At 48.5% G+C, this 18,495-nt stretch overlaps 1 protein-coding gene across 4 annotated transcripts in view; it reads left to right on the top strand.

Annotated features, from left to right (window-relative positions):
• VPS13D (vacuolar protein sorting 13 homolog D) overlaps positions 1–18,120 on the top strand; it is a 246,835-nt gene extending 228,715 nt beyond the window's left edge. For all 4 annotated transcript variants that reach the window (XM_082615828.1, XM_082615825.1, XM_082615826.1 and 1 more), the window contains 3 exons: positions 2,169–2,300; positions 13,164–13,404; positions 15,017–18,120. In XM_082615828.1, the coding sequence (XP_082471954.1) occupies positions 2,169–2,300; positions 13,164–13,404; positions 15,017–15,148 (505 nt within the window). In that variant the 3' untranslated portion in view covers positions 15,149–18,120. The remainder of the gene's footprint in view (positions 1–2,168; positions 2,301–13,163; positions 13,405–15,016) is intronic.
• The last annotated feature ends 375 nt before the right edge of the window (positions 18,121–18,495 follow it).

The following is an 18,495-nucleotide window of genomic DNA, read 5'->3' on the forward strand; positions in this document are numbered from 1 at the left end:
CATGACCTCCTCCAAGCAGCAGGATCTGAACTCTATATCCAACCTTCCCTTGGTGTGTGGTTGATCACGGATGGAGGACCTTGGAAATGGGAAGATAGTTTGCAGCCTGTTGGGGAGGCAGATAAGCAAGTATTTTATCGAAGTGGGATGTGAAGCAAATGTGTTTTGAGCACACAACCGAATCTGACTTGTTTTTGAAAGGGTCATTCTCGTTCCTGTGAGGAGAATGGACAGGAGTGGAAACAGAAGGAATAAGTTATAAGACTATAGTAACAATCCGTTACAAATCCAGAGATCACTTGTCAGTTATGAGAGAGATGGAGAAATAGCGAGATGTGGGGTGCATGTGGAAGCCGAGCCTCCAGACCTCCCAGTAGATCGGGGAGTCAGGATGAAACATTACATTGAAAGACGAGGAGCAGGCCTGTCACATCTTCCTGGGGCCTTTGGGCTTCTGCCACAGTGCCCGAACCTCTTTCAGGAGCTTCAGGGGTGCCTTGGGGAAAAGATACTTTCTTAGCCTGTCCTGGACAGTGTTTGAAATGACAATCGCTGTTTCGCTGGGCAAGGAGATAAGAACAGGGCTCAGCTACCTGGAAAAGTACACCACGCTCCTTCCCCTGGGTTCCTCTCACTCACAGTGTTTTCCAGCATCCTCACACCAGCAGTTGTCAAGCTTCCCTATGACGGGTGAACTCTGTGAGCGGCTCCCTACACTGCCCTCCGTATTTTCAACCAGTAGTTGGGATCTAAATAGCCAGCAGTGGGCCTCAGTCCTGGAGAAGGAATTGAGACTGTGCACAGCAGGAATATGTGAATATATTAATATATCAATAAACTTGGGTTGTTTACCCCTTCCCTTGGTGCAGATGGTCGAAGCTTCTTTTTAGTCTCACTTGAACACAATTAGTAGCACTTGGGGCATCCTTATTACTGAGCTTTTAAAACATTATCACTGGATGTCTGGTTTTCCAGCCCATGTCAAGCATTACCCAGGTCTGGGACTTGAGGCAGCATGGCCTGTTAGGCGGAGTGTTGACATGGGCCCAGGAGGGCTTTGCGTCCTCCCAGGTTTGCAGCTAACCCGCTGACTGTTTCTGTCCATATCTTTACCCTGATTCACCCACCAGGCACTTCTCTGCCCTTGCAAGTAAGTCTTTCCACTGCTGTTAGCACACAATCCTGGAGTGCTGATTCAGTGTGTAAACCTAGGCCTCGCTTGTAGATATGTCTAGAGAGGGGTGTTTTGCTTCAATGGAATCCAGGAACAAATAATGAAAAGTACACCAAGTACAAGGCCGAGGACAGACCAGGCACACTCCTATCAGTCATCTGAAATATGCACAGCCTTTCCAAAACAAATATGGACTCCTGTTTCTAGGAAAACACCAAAAAGTACTTATCAATTACCCTGTATATGGTTTGTGGAAAAAGACAACATCAGCCTACCCTGAAAGCCATAGCAAAGCAGATTCCTTTTGGGCAACGGACAGCTGAGGGCCATGAGTGAGAGCCGCTGCAGAATCCCAGACTGTGGCCTGGGACCAGTCCATGGAGCCTTTCTTCTCCCTCCTGTGATCACTGTGTGTCCCTCACCCTACACCCAGGCAGCTGAGCTCATCCTAGAAGAAGCTGAGAAGCTTGGTGTGTTCTGACTCATGCCAAAGCCTCTCACTCTTCTTCCTGACCCTTTACAAGTCCAGAGGTGCCTCTCCTGAAGAGATTCCTAGAAAAATAGAGTGTGACCAAGTGGAAGTCCAGTAATAATAACAATAACAAGAGCCACTGTTGGTAGATAGCCTGCATTCTGTCAAACATGGACTTGATGGGCATGATTTTGTTTGATCTTCACGGCAGTCCTGTGAGGCGGGTGTCATCATCCTATTTTACATAGAGAACTGGAACTGAGGGTTGAAGAAGTTAACTGACTTGTCCATGATCACATAGCTAGAAAATGGCAGCGGTGAGGTTCTTGTTCAAAATTGGAGTCTTTAACCACTTTCTTCTAGTGCATTCACGGGTGGTACTAAATGTAGTTTAATTCCAGTCACCAGATTTAGAGTATGTCCTGTATTAAGTGGCGTTTTTATCTGAGACGAGGAAGGAAGGGAAATCATTTTGACGTTTCACACTTAACCTCTTTGCTTTTTGTCCATTTCCCCACCTAGGACCCAAGCACAGAGGGTACGGAAACCACGGTGCTGCACAGGGCCCCAGGGCCTGCTTCCCCGCTATTCTGAGAGCCAGGCCGAAGGGCAGGAGCAGCTCTTCAAGCTAACAGACAACATACAAGACGAATTGTAAGTTGGGGCCGTGGGACACCAGCCCTTTTGGTTCACCACGTTGTCTTTTCTGGCTTTGAGTCTGAGAAGTTTCTGTCCGATCTGAGTATCACTGTGACTCTTAGGCCTTGGAACTGGTCAACAAGATTCCTTGGCCCAGATGTTTTATAGATTCAGATATAACAATGGTTCTCAAACTGAGTTCCATAGCGGGACCTTAACGTTGGCAATCTCTTTCTAATTAGTTCAAAAAGAGAAGATAAAATGTTCTCCATCTAAAGGTTTTTTGCCCTGTAAAACTTGCCTAAACTTTGGTGTTTTGTTGTTTGCCGCAGAATGCTAGTAAAACAAAACAGATAAACAACAAACAACTGGTAGCTGAAAATTTTGGAAATGCAATGTTCTTAAGGTTGTTTTGTTATTCTTTGAATGTGGAGCCTTATATACTTAGGATCTTGTTATATTTTCAGTTAGTGAAGTTTTTCCTAGTTGATGTGGTAGAATTCAGTATATCACTATTATAGGATATTCTGCAGAGACTCTTTTAGCGTAAAATGCTGTGTAACCTAACTAGGCGTTAGAAACACAGTCCAGAGAAAGCAATTAGTTCTGCCTGATAAGTAGAAAAATACTAGTTTAATTTCTCTTAATGCTTATTTATCTCTCTTAAGATAAAGCAAGCTAGGGAGGGTTCAGAGGACCATGAATGTTTTTTGGTTGGTGGAAGATATCTGAAGTAGAGGTTAGCTCTCAGGAGAGCCTTCAGTGTCATTGTTAGAAATGCTGTTAAGCTAACCTCATCTCATAGTTTTGTAGCAGTATTTGAACGGGGATATCAAAAGTCAAATCCAGAATTCATTTGTTGCTTGCTGCGTGGGATGGCGTCTTCCTAGATGTGTTTTCTGTAACTCAAGCTCCCTGCAGTGTTATTGGAAAGTCTCTCAGTGATGGAGGTGTATTACATTATCGTAGTCAGCTCAGGCTGCCATAACAAAATACCGTTGACTGAGTGACTTAAGAGAACAAAAAATTATTTCTCATAGTCTGAGGCTGGGAAGTCCAAGATCAAGGTGCTGGCTGAGTTGGTTCCTGGTGCAGGCTCTCTTCTTGGCTTGCAGACAGCCACCTTCTGGCTGTGTCCTCACATGGCAGAGAAAGGGTGAGCAAGATCTCTGGTGTCTCCTATAGAATCAGGGCCCCAGCCTTATGACCTCATTTAACCTTCATTACTTCCTTGCTCCAAATAGGTGGGGACATAATTCTGTCCATAGCATACATCTGTCTGCTCTTTTGGTCTAGCCTCAGCTCTGGCCATCACTCCAATAACCAGAATCCCCAGTGTTTCACTCCAGGGAGGGCTTTATATTCCTGCCTGCCTTCGGTGAGGATTTGGTGCCATGGCTGCCCCATATACCACTTTGCTAATGTAACTTTTGGCCTTTGGATCTGAGGCTCAGAGAGTCATTCCTCAGGTGTAGCGGGACATGGTGCAGAGTCTACTAGAATGGCAGCTCCATGAGGGCCGCAGTTTTTGTCTGTTCCATTCATTGAAGAATCCTTAGTACATGGAACAGTGCCTGGCACATACTAGGCACTCAACAAATATTTGTTGAATGAATGATAGTTGGAGAGTTATTGTACATTGTGCTTCTAATTTTCTTTCCCACTCACCCTTATTCAAGTGAAACCTTGTGAAATTCATTTTCAAGTCAAACCTTGGTCCTTGTGAATTCATTTTCAATAGGATGACATATGCCAAGAACACAGGGAGAAATTGTGTACTACAGCTAACATAGGCTTGCTCCCAGTGAGACCCATGCATTGAAAACAGAGCCATGGAAAGCTGAAAACCGAAATCAAAATGAAGTCAGTAAAACAGATTTCATGAAACTCTTAAAATTAATAAGAACTAGGAAAAGATGTTGGCGTGAATGACTTTTGACTCTTAAGATGAAAACCATGTGTCTCTACCCAAGTTTGTGGGTTAAATCTTGCCAGTGAATGTTGAAGAAGCCACATGACTGTAGCCTTCCTCAGTGTACAGGGAAGAAGTCATCGGGGACCTGGCAAATGTTCCTCTGAAGTATCCTCGGTTGTCAGGCTGGGTCTTCACGGTGACGTGAATGTTGGAGGCATCCCTCTGCAAGAAAGGCGTTTTCAGGAGAAGCACAGGAGTGCCATAGAATACCTGCCTTTTATCCTGGAATCGTAATTAAAAACATGTTTAAAGACCCAATTATTTGCATATTTTCCTTCAGAGTTAACCCCTTAAAAGGCTCTTTAATACCTTGCCCTACTGTTCTAACTAAATGTTTCCACATTTTTTTCCAGTTAGACTCACTGTTTCACTTCTGGAAAATATTGTGTAATTACTTCCTGATGTAGTGAAAACCCCACGAAGTCCACAGTGCCATGGTTACTTCAACTTTGTTCTCCCAGATCAAGTTTCATTTAATTTTTTATTTTATTTAATTAATTAGTATTAAAAAGATAGTTGCTGACATATGATTTAAGGTCTGGCCAACTGAAAAGGCTTCAGTTTCGAATGAATCAAATGTTCCTCTGTTATGTTACAAAATTGCCATTACTTTCCATTTTTCTTAAGTTTGGTTCTGAAATCGGATCCTGGGTTAAGATGATGTTAAAGTGAAATCTGTTCTATTTATTAAGTTAATTTTTCTCTGTAACTAGTGTCTAGTCTGTAGACAGAAACCTCATTCTCATTAAAAAAAAAAAGAAAGAAAGAAAGAAAAGAAAGAAAGGAGTACCTATTTTATTTCCAATACACCATCACAGACCAAGTTACATACTAGCAATGTAACCACTAGGGTGGCTCTTTACCTTTTCCAAAAAAGTGCTTACAAGCAATGCACATGACCTAAGTAGCTGCCCAGACATACTGTTTTCTGGAGGTTATGTGACAATTAGATTATATTTTTAAAATGTAGTTTTAGGAAATAGTATTTGTGAGATTTTTTTTTAGATACTATTTTATGCTTTAAAAAAGAAGCTTTCAGTTCTCTATCCCAATTTTAATATTTCGATAGATATATTTAAATATAACTGACTTCCTTTGTAATCCTAAGCATTTTATTTTATGCATTTAAAATTAGCATTCTTAGAAGGGGATTATGGGCCTCCCCAGAATGCCGAAGTGGGGGTCCATGATCCCTGAATATTAAGAGCTCCTGTTCTAATTGGAAATTAGGAGCCTTTCTAAATGTCTGACATTTTAAATTATTATTATTCATTATTTTTTAGTGTTGTGACTGTGCTAACAAAAAGAGTCCTTATCCTTTAGAGAAATATGCTGGTATATGTACAGATGAAAGGAAAAGGAATGAACAGCAGCAACTAAGAACCCTTCACGGGCAGCAGGACCTGGGAAGTGGTTCCCGTGCAAGACTCTGAAGGTGGTGCTTGCCTTCTGGGGACACTTGAAAGTCACCCATAGGAGGCCACTTGAGTCTAGTCAGTGTCTTGGAGGCTGTCACTGGATCCCCGGGTCACTTGATCTCAGCCGAGCCAGGCAGCTCCCTGGTCCGTTTGGGTTGTGTGCTCATTTCCATCTGTTTGAGTGTGTTCCTCCTCTTCTTTTTTCTCCTTTTTCTTTATTGAGATCCTTTTTTTTTTTTTTTTTTTTTTTTGCGGTACGCGGGCCTCTCACTGTTGTGGCCTCTCCCGTTGCGGAGCACAGGCTCTGGACACACAGGCTCAGCAGCCATGGCTCCCGGGCCCAGCCGCTCCGCGGCATGTGGGATCCTCCCAGACCGGGGCACGAACCCGCGTCCCCTGCATCGGCAGGCGGACTCTCAACCACTGTGCCACCAGGGAAGCCCAGATCTTTTTTTAATACAAAAAAAAAGTATAAAAAGTAAACCAAAATAGCCTGTAAACCCACCAGCCAGGTTAGTCTTTTCTCTTTTTGATGAAATAAACTCATGTACATAGTTAGCAAATTCAAAGAGTACAGAAAGAAAGAAAACCAAGAGTAAAATTCTCCTTTCTTGTGCTTCCCTCGTGGCTCAGTGGTTGAGAGTCCGCCTGCCGATGCAGGGGACACGGGTTCGTGCCCCGGTCCGGGAAGATCCCTACATGCTGTAGAGCGGCTGGGCCTGTGAGCCATGGCCGCTGAGCCTGCGCGTCCGGAGCCTGTGCTCCGCAACGGGAGAGGCCGCAGCAGTGAGAGGCCTGCGTACCGCCAAAAAAAAAAAAAAAAAAAATTCTCCTTTCTTGCCCCCTTTGTAAACATACTGTTTATATATTTTGTATCCTGTCTATCCTTCTTGAGAAATTGCAGATAGAGATAGAAATCAGAATTTTTTATTTTGAGCACACGTTATAGTGTTGATTCTAATAGCATATAATTGTAAATAAAAAGCTTATAGTAATATATGCAGTCTCAAAACAAAAACAAAAGATCAGACCTTTTGAGAAGTGGGATAGAATTCATTGGCTTCCGTCTTCTAAACCAGGAAATAATCTACCAATAACCTTTGACACTTAGGAAATTGGATATTCTTTGATATGCCACTAAATTAAAACTTTAATTTGGTGGATTATCCAGCTACTCTGATAAAAGTTAATGGCTTGTCTTTGCTATACACCTGAAACTAACACAATATTGTAAATCGACTATACTTCAATAGGAAGAAAGGGATGGATGGAGGGAGGGAGGGAGGAAGGAAGGAAGGAAGGAAGGAAGGGAAAGTTAGTGGCTTGCTAAATCTTTAACAAGTTAAATCAAGACTTCTGAGAGAATTCTTTATCTTTACCACTGGGTAAAATACATGCAACATCCAAAGTTGTGCACTGGCAAATTCCATTGGACCCTACAACGTAAATTCATTGTTATTTTCTGAGACTACATAACACATGAATTTATTGAATCCTACTATGTCCCAGGACAAGTTCACAGTCTAGCAGGAGAAGCAGACAGTATTACCAACTATTTATAAATATGTGATCGCTTTTAAAATAGAAGTATGGGCTATGTGTTATGGGACCACAAGGGCAAGTTATTAATTTGTGCCTAGAAAGCCAGGGAAGGCTGTTGGCAGTTGATCTGGTCCTGCAGCACAAGGAGAAATGGGCCGAGAAGAGAGACAGGCATGTATGCAGAGAAGAGTGCCGGGCAAAGGCTCAGAGGCAGGAGAGTTAGCGGCATTTCTGGGGGGACTCCAGTTAGCTGGGTGTGGTGGCAGCACATGTGTGGGAGGGAAGGAGCGGAGGTTGGAAAGCTGGAAAGGTGGGTTACAAGGCCAGGTTCTGAGAGCCTTTTTTTTAAATTCCCCCTTCCCCCCTTGGTGTCCATACAGATTCTGAGAGCCGTAACGGCTTCCTGTAGGCAGTGGTGAGATTTTGAAGAGGATCTCACTCAAAATGACGTTAAAAATGTAACCTTGACAGCAACAGAGAAAGGGATCAGAGTTGGAGAGACTGGGGGCAGGAAAGCACTTAGGAGGCCCTGGGAGTGATCCAGGTGAGTGCAGACTGGCAGAGAAGAGGGGGAGAGGGGACAGGGAGGCAGGCGTCAGTACAGTCAGTAGACTGACCAGGTTTAGAAGCTGAGTGAGGGGTGGGGCTGAGAGGGACTCGAGGGCTGCTTGCCTGGTCGGTTGGATGGAGATGCCATCAACTGCGAGGGGCGGTGCTGGAGGAGGACAGGATTCGAGAGGCCGTGCTGAGTGTGAGGACCCATGGGACGTGTGTGCCGAGACGCTCTGAAAGACCCCAGGCTCAGACACAGGTGTGGGGTCACACCTGGACTTGGGGAGTGACACGTGCGGGGCAGGAGCCTGTTCTAGGAGCACTCCTGGAGTAAGACAGCTCTGAACTCTTATGATTTTGAAATGCCTACAAAGTGAGGAAAATAAACATATATAAATAGAGTTAATAAAGCAAAAAAAAAAAGAGTGGGAGAAAAAGAAAGAAATCAATTGAAAAGGGTAATTGAAACAATTGGCAGATTTCTCTCTCCCTAAGGAGCAATAATTGGTCCTGAGCCTGTTTCCTTGTGGTCTCTTAGAGGGTCACTCATTTTTCCAACCTGCTGAAGCAAGGATCTGTAGTAGACTTGCAAGGGGACCTTCCCCACAGGATTAGGATAACTTAGCATCTGTTCTCAACAAAAGAAAGAAATAACAATAGCCACCATTAGTTGGGCATGTAGATCAGTTCTAAGCATCACAGTGGCCCTAAGAGGAGATATGATGACCCTCGCTCTACACGTTACGGCAAGAAACTCTGAGCCAAACCATGTGGCTGGTGACAGAGCCAGTTGGCACCTAAGATTGGCTGGTTCCAATGGCACAGCAGCCGTGGGGCTTGGAGGCAACATTTCTACCTGCCACAGAGCGAGAGGGTTGAAGCTGTTGTTGGTCATGCCATTGGTGTTGATGAGAATACCCTGTGGTATCGTGGTTTGAGATATTGTTTGTCGTAGTGGGTGCTACTTCTGCGGCATTGAACCTTGCCGGGTTCACCCACTGTTAGAACCTGTCATCTTGGAGAATGGTGTAAGCCACGTGCCACAGCTTTCCTTTCTCTCAGAAGACACTTTCTGAAGTTGATCCCAAGGTCAGAATGTCCTCTTTCTCTCCTTAAAGGAGAGTTATAAGTGAAACTTTTAGCCAATGTCTAAAAATCCTGTTTTTTGTTTTTTGTTTTGTGGCACGTGGGCTCCAGAGCGCAGGCTCACCAGTTGTGGCTCACGGGCTTAGTTGCTCCACGACATGTGGGACCTTCCCGGACCAGGGCTCGAACCCGTGTCCCCTGCATTGGCAGGCGGATTCTGAGCCACTGCGCCACCAGGGGAGTCCCCGCCTGTTTTTTTATAGAATCATTCGCAGTGTCTACAGAGCACCGGGCAGCTTCTCTCGTTCTTCATATTTGAAGCGTATCCAGAGGCTGTGTGTCTCTGGCCGCATTTTTTCATTCTTCCTCCGAATTAATAATAGGTCAGAGGGTAGAAGGACACACTCACGATCGACCTGAGACCACATGGCTTTCCTCCCCATGTCATCCCACGGGGGTTTGCAGTGGTCACTCATCCATGAGCCAAGAGCAGCCCTGCGTGAAGTGAGGTGGGTACGGGGGATGAAGAGTGGAGAGCCCCGTGTCTAGACTCAGCTCGTGTGAGGCCATAGCCGCTGCCACTCTGGACGAAACCCTGAGCCTCTCAAGTGACGCAAATGAAAGGCTGTGGAGCACAGACCTTTGCAGGGGACGGCCAGGCAGGGAGGGGGACACCGGGCTTTGACGACAAAGGGACAGAGGCGGGGGCAGATGGGCAGAGAAGCGCTGAGTGCACTCATTGGTTCGGCTTCTCTTGCCCCCTTGGTTTTGGTTCCTCTCTCTCAGTGACAGGTGTGGGGCTGGTCTCCATTACAGGAGGGGACCCGTAATCTGGAGCTCAGTTTTAATTATTCTTTGTTGTGGTTTCCAGATTTTGTTTTTTAAAAAATGTATGCTGTAATGATGAAACCCAAAGTCTTGGTCACTGGTTGTGGGAGTTCCAGGGGAGCATCAGGGGGAAAATGGAGAGAGAGACGCTGTTGGCGAAGTCAGTGTCTGGGTTCTTGCTCAGACCGTGGTCTGGGACCCTGGCTCTCCAGCTGAGGCCCCGCTGTCTCCCTTTCCCCTCCTTTCACTTAGACCCTTGGCTGCTTTTGATTTGAAAAGACAAGAACATTTCATGTAAATGTCCAAAAATTACCGTCTGTATTAGCTTCAGGGTACGAATGGGGCCCCTGGGCTCACAGAATAGAGACCTGTACACATTTACAGACTGCTCCTCTCCCCTCATGTTTCTGTAATGGACGTGAAATTTTATTTATTTATTTATTTATTATTTATTACTTATTTTTGGCTGTGTTGGGTCTTCATTGCTGTGCGTGGGCTCTCTCTAGTTGCGGTGAGTGGGGGCTACTCTTCCTTGTGGTGCGTGGGCCTCTCACCATGGTGGGCTCTCTCGTGGCGGACCTCGGGCTCTAGGCGCGAGGGCTTCAGTAGTTGTGGCACGTGGGCTTCAGTAGTTGTGGCTCACGGGCTCTAGAGTGCAGGCTCAGTACTTGTGGCGCACGGGCTTCAGTAGTTGTGACACGTGGGCTTCAGTAGTTGTGGCTCGCCGGCTCTAGAGCGCAGGCTCAGTAGTTGTGGTGCGCGGGCTTCAGTAGTTGTGGCACGTGGGCTTCAGTAGTTGTGGCTCATGGGCTCTAGAGCGCAGGCTCAGTAGTTGTGGCGCACGGGCTTAGTTGCTCCGCGGCATGTGGGACCTTCCCGGACCAGGGCTCGAATCCATGTCCCCTGCATTGGCAGGCGGATTCTTAACCCCTGCGCCACCAGGGAGGCCCGGCCATGAATTTTTTGCCCATGGATTTACTGACTTTGTGACGGCAGGTAGCATGATCTCTATCAGATGAAGAAACTGAGCCGCAGAGACAGCAGCTGGCCCAGCCTGGTGGGTCTCCCTGCCCGCTCGGCCTGCGCTTCCACCACTGTGCAGAGCAGCTTTCACTAGAGCATCCCAGCTCAGAGCCACCCTTCCTCCTTCCTTCCACCCAGAACAGAAGTTGTTCTGGCCTGATGGAGGACTTTGCACTGTCTGTGGCCTCTTGGAAGGGGGTCTGTTTTAAAGAAGTCCAGTTTGGAAAGGGCACTAATTAATAGTGTCAGCCAGTCGGCCCGGGTGTAAGAGCAGCTGCCCAGATGGAAAGGCCTTGGCCCTTATAGAGGCTGTGCATAAATGTCAGACAGCGGGTACTAAACAGGGTGAGAGTGGAGGCACGGGTGATGGGATAGAAGTACCCCATTTTGTGCTGGACCAGAGGAAAGGTAACAGTCGCTATTGGATTTTTAATGCACGTGCTGCTCTCACCCTAATTGCGGTGGCCAACTTCGGGGATCTCCTTTGAAAGCCCATTACAGCCTCGGTCGCCATGTGCCCGGCCCCCCTGTGCTCAGAAGTCCTAGGCCATTTTCAGTTTTTAAGCTAGTTTCCCAGCAAGTTCTAGCTGGTCCTGTGATCCTTCCTCTCTTTGTCTGGAAGCTTTTTTCATCTCTCTCTGTGTCTCTGCCTCTTTCTGTCACCTTTTCTTCCCCTGGACCGGCTATTTGAGATTTCTGTTGGTTTCTTTAAATGATACCTGCTGCCCCCTGGATACTGTCAGAGCCTGGGATATGGGAAGTTCCGTGCTAAGTGGCCTGAACACCAAAAGCGGCTGGGTATTTCTAATTTTGGCCTTGAGACTTTACAAGTCTACATTCTTGGCATTGCCAACCAGTTAGAATAGAACAATAAACCCCAATTTTTGTCATGTGAGGCTGTAATTAAAATGGCAGCTGGAACCAGGCATATTTTCACTGAGTACTGAGGAGGTGGCCGACTCAGTGGTGGGTGCCCAGGGAGACACGGGGGGCGTGGGGTGTGGACCCCACTCTTACATCAGCTTAGTCAGAGAGTCAAATACCTGTCTGGGAAACAAAATGAGAACAAGTAGTTGCTTGGCAGTGCTCTTGACGGTAAGCGAGGAAGCCTTCAGAAGTGGGCGCAGGGTGGGCGTGTTTCTCGGGAAGCTTCAGAGAGAACTCGTGAATCCTTGGGCTGAGAGACAAGGCGTGTTCAGAATGGGGGGCTCTCTAAGCCCAGAGGTGAGCAGGGACCCTGGCGCCAGCTTGGGACTGAGAGAGGACCGGCTTGTCCAGCAGCAGGCAGGCCTGCTCCATCCCAGCAGAGTTTGGCGACTGCTGACCGTGGAACAAAGCCATCCTGGGACCCGGTCCCTGAGCCGTTCCAGGGGAGCCGCGGCTCCAGGCAACTGCGGTGTGGCAATTCCTCTCCGGACATCACGTCCCAGGGGGCCGGGGCCTGACAGCCAGCCTGTCGTCAGCTCTTAGTATTCTTGCTGTCACCCGCTCCCCTGCGCTGTCCCCCGACGTGGCCGCCCCATTGTGGAAGGCTGTCACAAGATGCGACGGAGGCAGCCAGGCCTGGGAGAGCTGTCACGGCAGTTTCCAAGGGTCACTGCTCTTCATTCAGTAGCCGAGCTGAGAGCTTTGACGTGCATAAATTTCCACTTTAAATCTGGGGCTCCAGGGAAGAAGAGTTTTTTTTTTCTGAGTGGCCCTGAAGCCCCTAGAAGTGATGACAGAGAGTTTATGGAAATCAAGATTCCAGCTTTACCTAGAAAAGCACTCTCTAACAGTTGAGTTCTGAGAACGCGGTGGTGGTCTCACCAGTGCGTCCCCTGTCCCTGGAGGTGCTGAGCTGAGACCAGGTGACCTCTTACTAGAACTGTGACAAAAAGGAAGTGGACATAGGTGCGCACCTGGAGAAGGCGTGCCGTCCTCTCGCGGCGCCTAGGTTGGTGACCCATCCGCTTCCGCTTTCCCCGAGTCCATCACCACCACCCCTGCCCACGACTTCCAGCCCTGTGGCTGCCCCTCCCCCACCCCGCCTTCCCTGTGAACCTTCTCAGCTGCTGCTTCGGTCAGCATTTCAAAGCACTGTATTTCCTTCTTCTCTTCTGCCCAACAAAGCACTGCTACGGTTTTCTCTAAGCCTTAGGCTATAAAAAGGCCATAAAATTGTTTCTCCCGTTGATTCACTTGGTCATATTATGGAACCCCCCTGTGTAAGGGCTCTGTGCTTTACACATTGGCCTCACAGCAGCCCTGAGAGGCCAGTGTCACTTTTTTTATGCCTGGTTTACACACAAGGAGATGGAGGCTCAGAGTGGGTGAGCCACCTGCCCAAGGTGTCGTGAGGGAGGGAGCCTGGCTTCCAGGTCGGAGCCTCGGGCCCCCCTCCTACAGCCTCAGCCTCGAGGAGCAGCTGGCGAAGCTCTGCGTGCCCTCCTCACCCCGCCTCTTTCTCCGCAGCTTCATAGCCGTGGAGAACATCGACAGCTACTGCGTGCTCATTTCCTCCAAGGCCGTCTACTTCCTGAAAAGCGGAGACGACCTAGACCGGGAGGCCATTTTCCTGGAAGTCAAGTACGACGACCTCTACCACTGCCTCGTCTCCAAAGACCACGGGAAGGTGTATGTGCAGGTGACCAGGAAGGCCGTGACCACGAGCAGCGGCGTGTCCATCCCCGGCCCCTCCCACCAGAAGCCGATGGTGAGTGCACGCCCGCCCTGTCTCCTCAGCCGGCCGCTGCCTTGCTGGTGCTTCTCAACGGGAAGGTGTTGGCCGCGTGTGAGGCTTGGGCTGGGCCGTTGTGAGTCCCCGGGGGTCCTGCTTCTTAGTCCCACAGGCAGAAGGCGCTCAGTGTGGTGGGGGGGTGGGACGATGCCGCTGTCCCAGCTCCACCGGAGGGCGGGTGGCTCAACCCTTGTGCCGCGGTTTCCCACCCGTACAGTACGGGCAGGATTGCCGCCTCTAATCAGCCGTGAGGACCAGCTGACATGGTGCACGGGGGTGTTTTATTCCTAAAAGGGGACTCTTCGGCGCATTGAATCTAAGAAGGCGTTAGAGCACACGTTGGCTTCTTCATTGCTTCACCTCTAGAATAATTGGAAATTAACTTTTCTTTCTGCACAAGGAAGCAATATCTAGCATAGGCCCCTACCCACGGTAAAAGCTCAATGAATATCTGTAAATAAACTTTACACTTGACCTCCAAAAGGTACAGGATATTGTTATGGCAGGACTTTTCAACAACACCGTTCCTGTTAGTAACCAGCATTCGTTAAGGGCTTACTGTGTGTCAGGCTGGATTCTAGGTACTTCTAGACTATTTAATGTTGTACTGCTGTTGTCCCCACTTGACTGGTAAGGAGGCTTGGTGAGGACAGGTGACTTGCTCAAGGGAGGAGGGAGCTGGGGTTCAAACCCACGTGCCGTGCAGCTCCAGGGCTGGCAGCCTGGACCACTCTGGTGCCTCCGCTCGGAGGGGCTGTTGTGGGCTCGGCAGAAGCACGTGTGAGGGACCCCACCGCCAGCCATGTTCTAACGTGGGATCTTTTCATGAAACCAGGTGTTAGCCCTGCTCATTTTTCACCTGGAATGCTAGGATTTTCAAGCCTGCATTCGAGAATGACGTGCCATTCAAAATGGCCCTGCTTATCTCAGTGTTTCCACAGATGAGAAACAGCAACCAGCCTTTTTGGGCCTCTCTCCCTTGACCTTCTCCCTGCCCAGGAATGCGCTTGGGTTTGGTTTGGCTTGTGCAGGCTCCCCTGGGGTCATTGGCTTAGGTTAGGGCCGGTAGATTAATTGAGTTAACACCCAAAAGCCTGAGTATTTCCACAAGTTCCTTTCGGAGGTGGGGAGCTTTGCCCAGCTGCACTTTCTCGCCCTTTCAAGGCAAGTGAGCTTTCTTGATAAGAAAGGCCTCGAGGGCATTTGTGTGCTTTGACCATCACCAGACTTTAGATTTGAATCCCAAGTCTTTGTTAGTCTCACCTCAGCTGATCCTCACACCTCGGAGCTGAAACTCAGTTCTCAGTTACAGGCAGTCCCAAATGTCAGGGGATTATGGGTCGACTGCACAGTCACCTGGGGAATAAGTTAAAGATACAGATTCCAGAGATCCACCCCAGACCTCGAATGGGCATAACTAGGAGTAGGGCCCTGGGAATCTGTCTCTTTAAACTACACCCATGCTGTTCTGATCCGCAGTCAGGCTGGGAGCTGCTGCCTGGGTGGATTTCAGTGGCCCGTGTCCTGTGACTCTGTTTGGCTTTTTCCCACCTTGGGGGCAGGTCACTCATTCTGTCCTTTCCTTCAGGTCCACGTGAAATCAGAGGTCCTTGCTATCAAGTTATCACAAGAAATAAACTATGCAAAGAGCCTTTACTATGAACAGCAACTTATGTTAAGACTCAATGAAAACCAAGAGCAGTTGGAGCTGGACTCCTGAGAAACCCCAGCTGCTGGAGGGACACTCCCAGACGTAGACCCCAGACCAATCAGGAGGAGAGAGGCCCGTGGGCTTGGCTTAAATTAGAGGAAACCAGAATAAGGTTTGGGGGATGCTATCAAGAGGGAGAGTAAATACTGGTGAGCGGGGTTACAAATGGAAGCATATTAATTTGTGGGGCAGGGGGTTCCTTTAGATTATGGGGAGGTGATTTTTAAGAGGCATTGGTTGAATAACGTTTAAAACAAAGCAAAAGTGTAACTGAGATCAATCTCATTTTTAGATTGCCCTGTATTTTGTTAACGTGTATATATGTACAACTGTGTGTTTGTAAATACATAGGAGCATTTCTGAACAGGGCCTGTGATGTGTGTAAAGGTTTGTTAACTGTAAAGTAATATAAAATTATATCGGATCTTCTATTGCACTAATTCTACACGTCTCATTCAGGGTACTGTCCGTGAAGAGGGATTCTTGGAAGCTGCAGAATGTTATGCCTTAGTTTGGGAAACTAGAATATTCACGGTTAGGTGGGCTGAGGTGAGGGGGCCGGCGCTCCAAGAGCGACGCGTTTGAAACCTGTGCTCGTCCCGGCTGGAGCCCCGAACCGAAGTGTCTAGACCCAGAGCCAGCCCTTGATGAGGCCTAGGGGAGTGACTCGGACACATCTTTTATTTATTTCTACCCCAGTTTAAAGGCAGTTCTTAGAGTGTCACAAATTATTTTTTATCTGCCTGTCTCACTGGCTCTCTCCTGACTAGTCTTGCCAGACTTGAGGTAAAACTTTGAGGTGTGTTCTGTTACCACGCACACACACACGCCAGCATTGTAAGGTTTGCTTGGGTTATTATCAGAGGCCAGTTTGAAACATTGGTAGGCTCTGATAACTTAGAAGGGAAAAAAAAATCCCATAGGACTGTTTAACAGATCAGAAATCCACAAAGTTATCAAAAACCCACAGCGAGAGTGTTCCCTCTCCTGAGCAGCAGCAGCAGGAGGTCCTGGGACTCTGTTCTCCTTAATAAAGCTACAGGCAGCCACCCAGCCCCGCAGCCCTGGGGACGCAGTGACGGCAGCCCTGGGGTGAGAAGGGAGAAGGAGAGAGTCTTAGAAAAGGGAATGAAATCTGAGTGCTAAAAAGCTGTTCTTGTAAGTTTGGGGCCAAGATTTGGCCAAAATACCACTTGCCCTTGGTTTTAAATTCCAACCGGTGGCAAGGCCTAGACCGAGTGTCCTCTCCTTCCTGGGTCTTGTTTCTGTGGTTTCTCTTTTCTGTAGGGAATAACCAAGGTAGGGAGAGGGGAGGCCTAGAATGAATGACTAGCTTTGTGATTTTTTAATTTTTATTTTAATAAATCTAGTCGGTCTCTACAACCATGTCACATGTAGCTGAGATCTAAAAGGACCCATCGGATCAGTGGATGCGTGGAAGGTTTTGGTGTTTATAACTCATGACCCAGATCCTTCCAAAACACAAATGAAGCTAATCTGCCTTTCTCTCCCCACTCGGGGGGGTGGGAGTGGGGTGTGTGTGTGTGTGTGTGTGTGTGTGTGTGTGTGTGTGTGTGTTTTCTAAGAGCTTTAACCCAAGTGCTTAGAGTGCTTTGGCAAAATAGTGTTTTCAGGGCTCGTCTTGAAGTCCAGGATTTGTATATGGTCTTCACTGAACTCTGGGTTCATGGACTGCAGAATTGAAGCCCACCTTTTGAAGGGTCGGGGTGGGTTTTTGGCCCGTCGGTTGGTTGGTTCTGCTGGGCCACAGCCGTGCGCCAGGTGCGGCTCCCTGCAGGCTTCTTGCCTTCCTCACCAGCCTCCCACCCTGCACCCCACAAGTTTGGCTTGTGGTTTTTGTCATCAGGAACGCACTGCCTGAGATCATGACCTCTTAACGATGAGACTGTCAGAGGGTTGATGGTTTGTGTCAGTGAGCCTTCTGTCACTTTCTGTAATGAAGTCACTTGGGAGTTCTGTTGGATTGAGGAGCTTGGTATTACTAAGGAAGCCTGACTTTGGGCCCAGCGGCAACCGGTGTTCTCTGCAGCTCTGCCCACGGGAAGTTGGTTGAGGGCTGCGCTGTGGAATGGTGCTTCCAGGAGACTCCAGAGGGGTGCTGAGGTGCCCTCCTCCCGGCTCCTTTCTAAATTTCATCAGCCCTCAAGATACAGTAGTTGCTCATCTCCCTACTGCACAACTCCCCCCTGACGTTTGCGCCTTGGAAGAGGCAGATGTTAAACTGGGATCCAAAGACCAAATGGGGCGGGGTTGGGGGGTGGGTGCCAGCTAGGAGCTTCTCGGGCTCCCCCCGCCCTCGCGGCCCTCGTGCCAGGCCTGGTGATGATAAGGTTTCAGGGGCTTTGGACATAGTGTCCTGGTTTGCCAGGAAAAAATCCAAAGCTTTGGAGGAAGCAGGCCCTGGCTCTGGCTTTTAAACTGGTGTTTAGCCAGCGATGTCTGAGGCTTCGTTAGGATCATTTCTGCTGATTTTCTTGGTGCCTCAAGAACCCAGTTCCTCTCCGAGGAAAGTAAAGTAAATTGAATCAGGAGACATTGGGCAAGCAGAAAGCAAAGCCCCCTTGATGCCCTGACCCAGCACAGCTGGCCGCATCACCGCCTGGCCACAGCTGCTTTCCTCACCCACCAGAAAGGCTGGCTGTTCTGTGCTTCCCACACCTGGGCCTGCTTGCCGCCGACTGGGAAACAGAAACATGGCCTCTTAGCGGCCCGAGTGCCTCACCGTGGTGGAGACGCACCTCGGGGTTTGGAAGGCTCCTGGGCCACTTTGTTTTTAAGCATCATCTGTGCCTCAAAATACCATAGTAGCTGCTCGATAATATTCTGAAAATAAAGTATCTGGGTCTCCACCGTGTGAACACTCTTACGCTCACCAATCTGTTGAGACTCTTGAATCTGTTTCTCATATCAGAGTCGTTATTTTTCTTCCTGTGGAATAAAATGCTCTGTTGACTTCCAAACATGTTGTTTCCTTCTGGTTTCTTGCTGTCCCATAGATTGTAGAACCCTCGCCAACGACAAATGCCAAACGTATTACAACACGTGCAGTCACACGCAGCCTCTCCCTCGCTCCGGGCAAGCGCGTTCCCAGGCCAGCCCTGCACCTTGGGCCTTGCTTAGCTTCCCAGAGTTGGCAGCCCTTCCCGTCAGCCAGGGCCGGGCTTCGTGTTGGCTGCTCTCACCTCACCACTCTGAGGTTACTGGTCCAGGCCCTGGCAGGATGGAAGTTGTCGTTTCTGAGGAGGGGACTTCAGGAGGAGCAGGATTGGTTAAGTTCAAGGTGCCTACTTGATATTACTGGACAGGTCAAGAGGGCAGCCGGGCCCTGGAGTTCC

This window comes from Mesoplodon mirus, assembly GCF_964341445.2.
Source record: "Mesoplodon mirus genome assembly, chromosome: 3".
NCBI classification, from domain to species: domain Eukaryota; kingdom Metazoa; phylum Chordata; class Mammalia; order Artiodactyla; family Ziphiidae; genus Mesoplodon; species Mesoplodon mirus.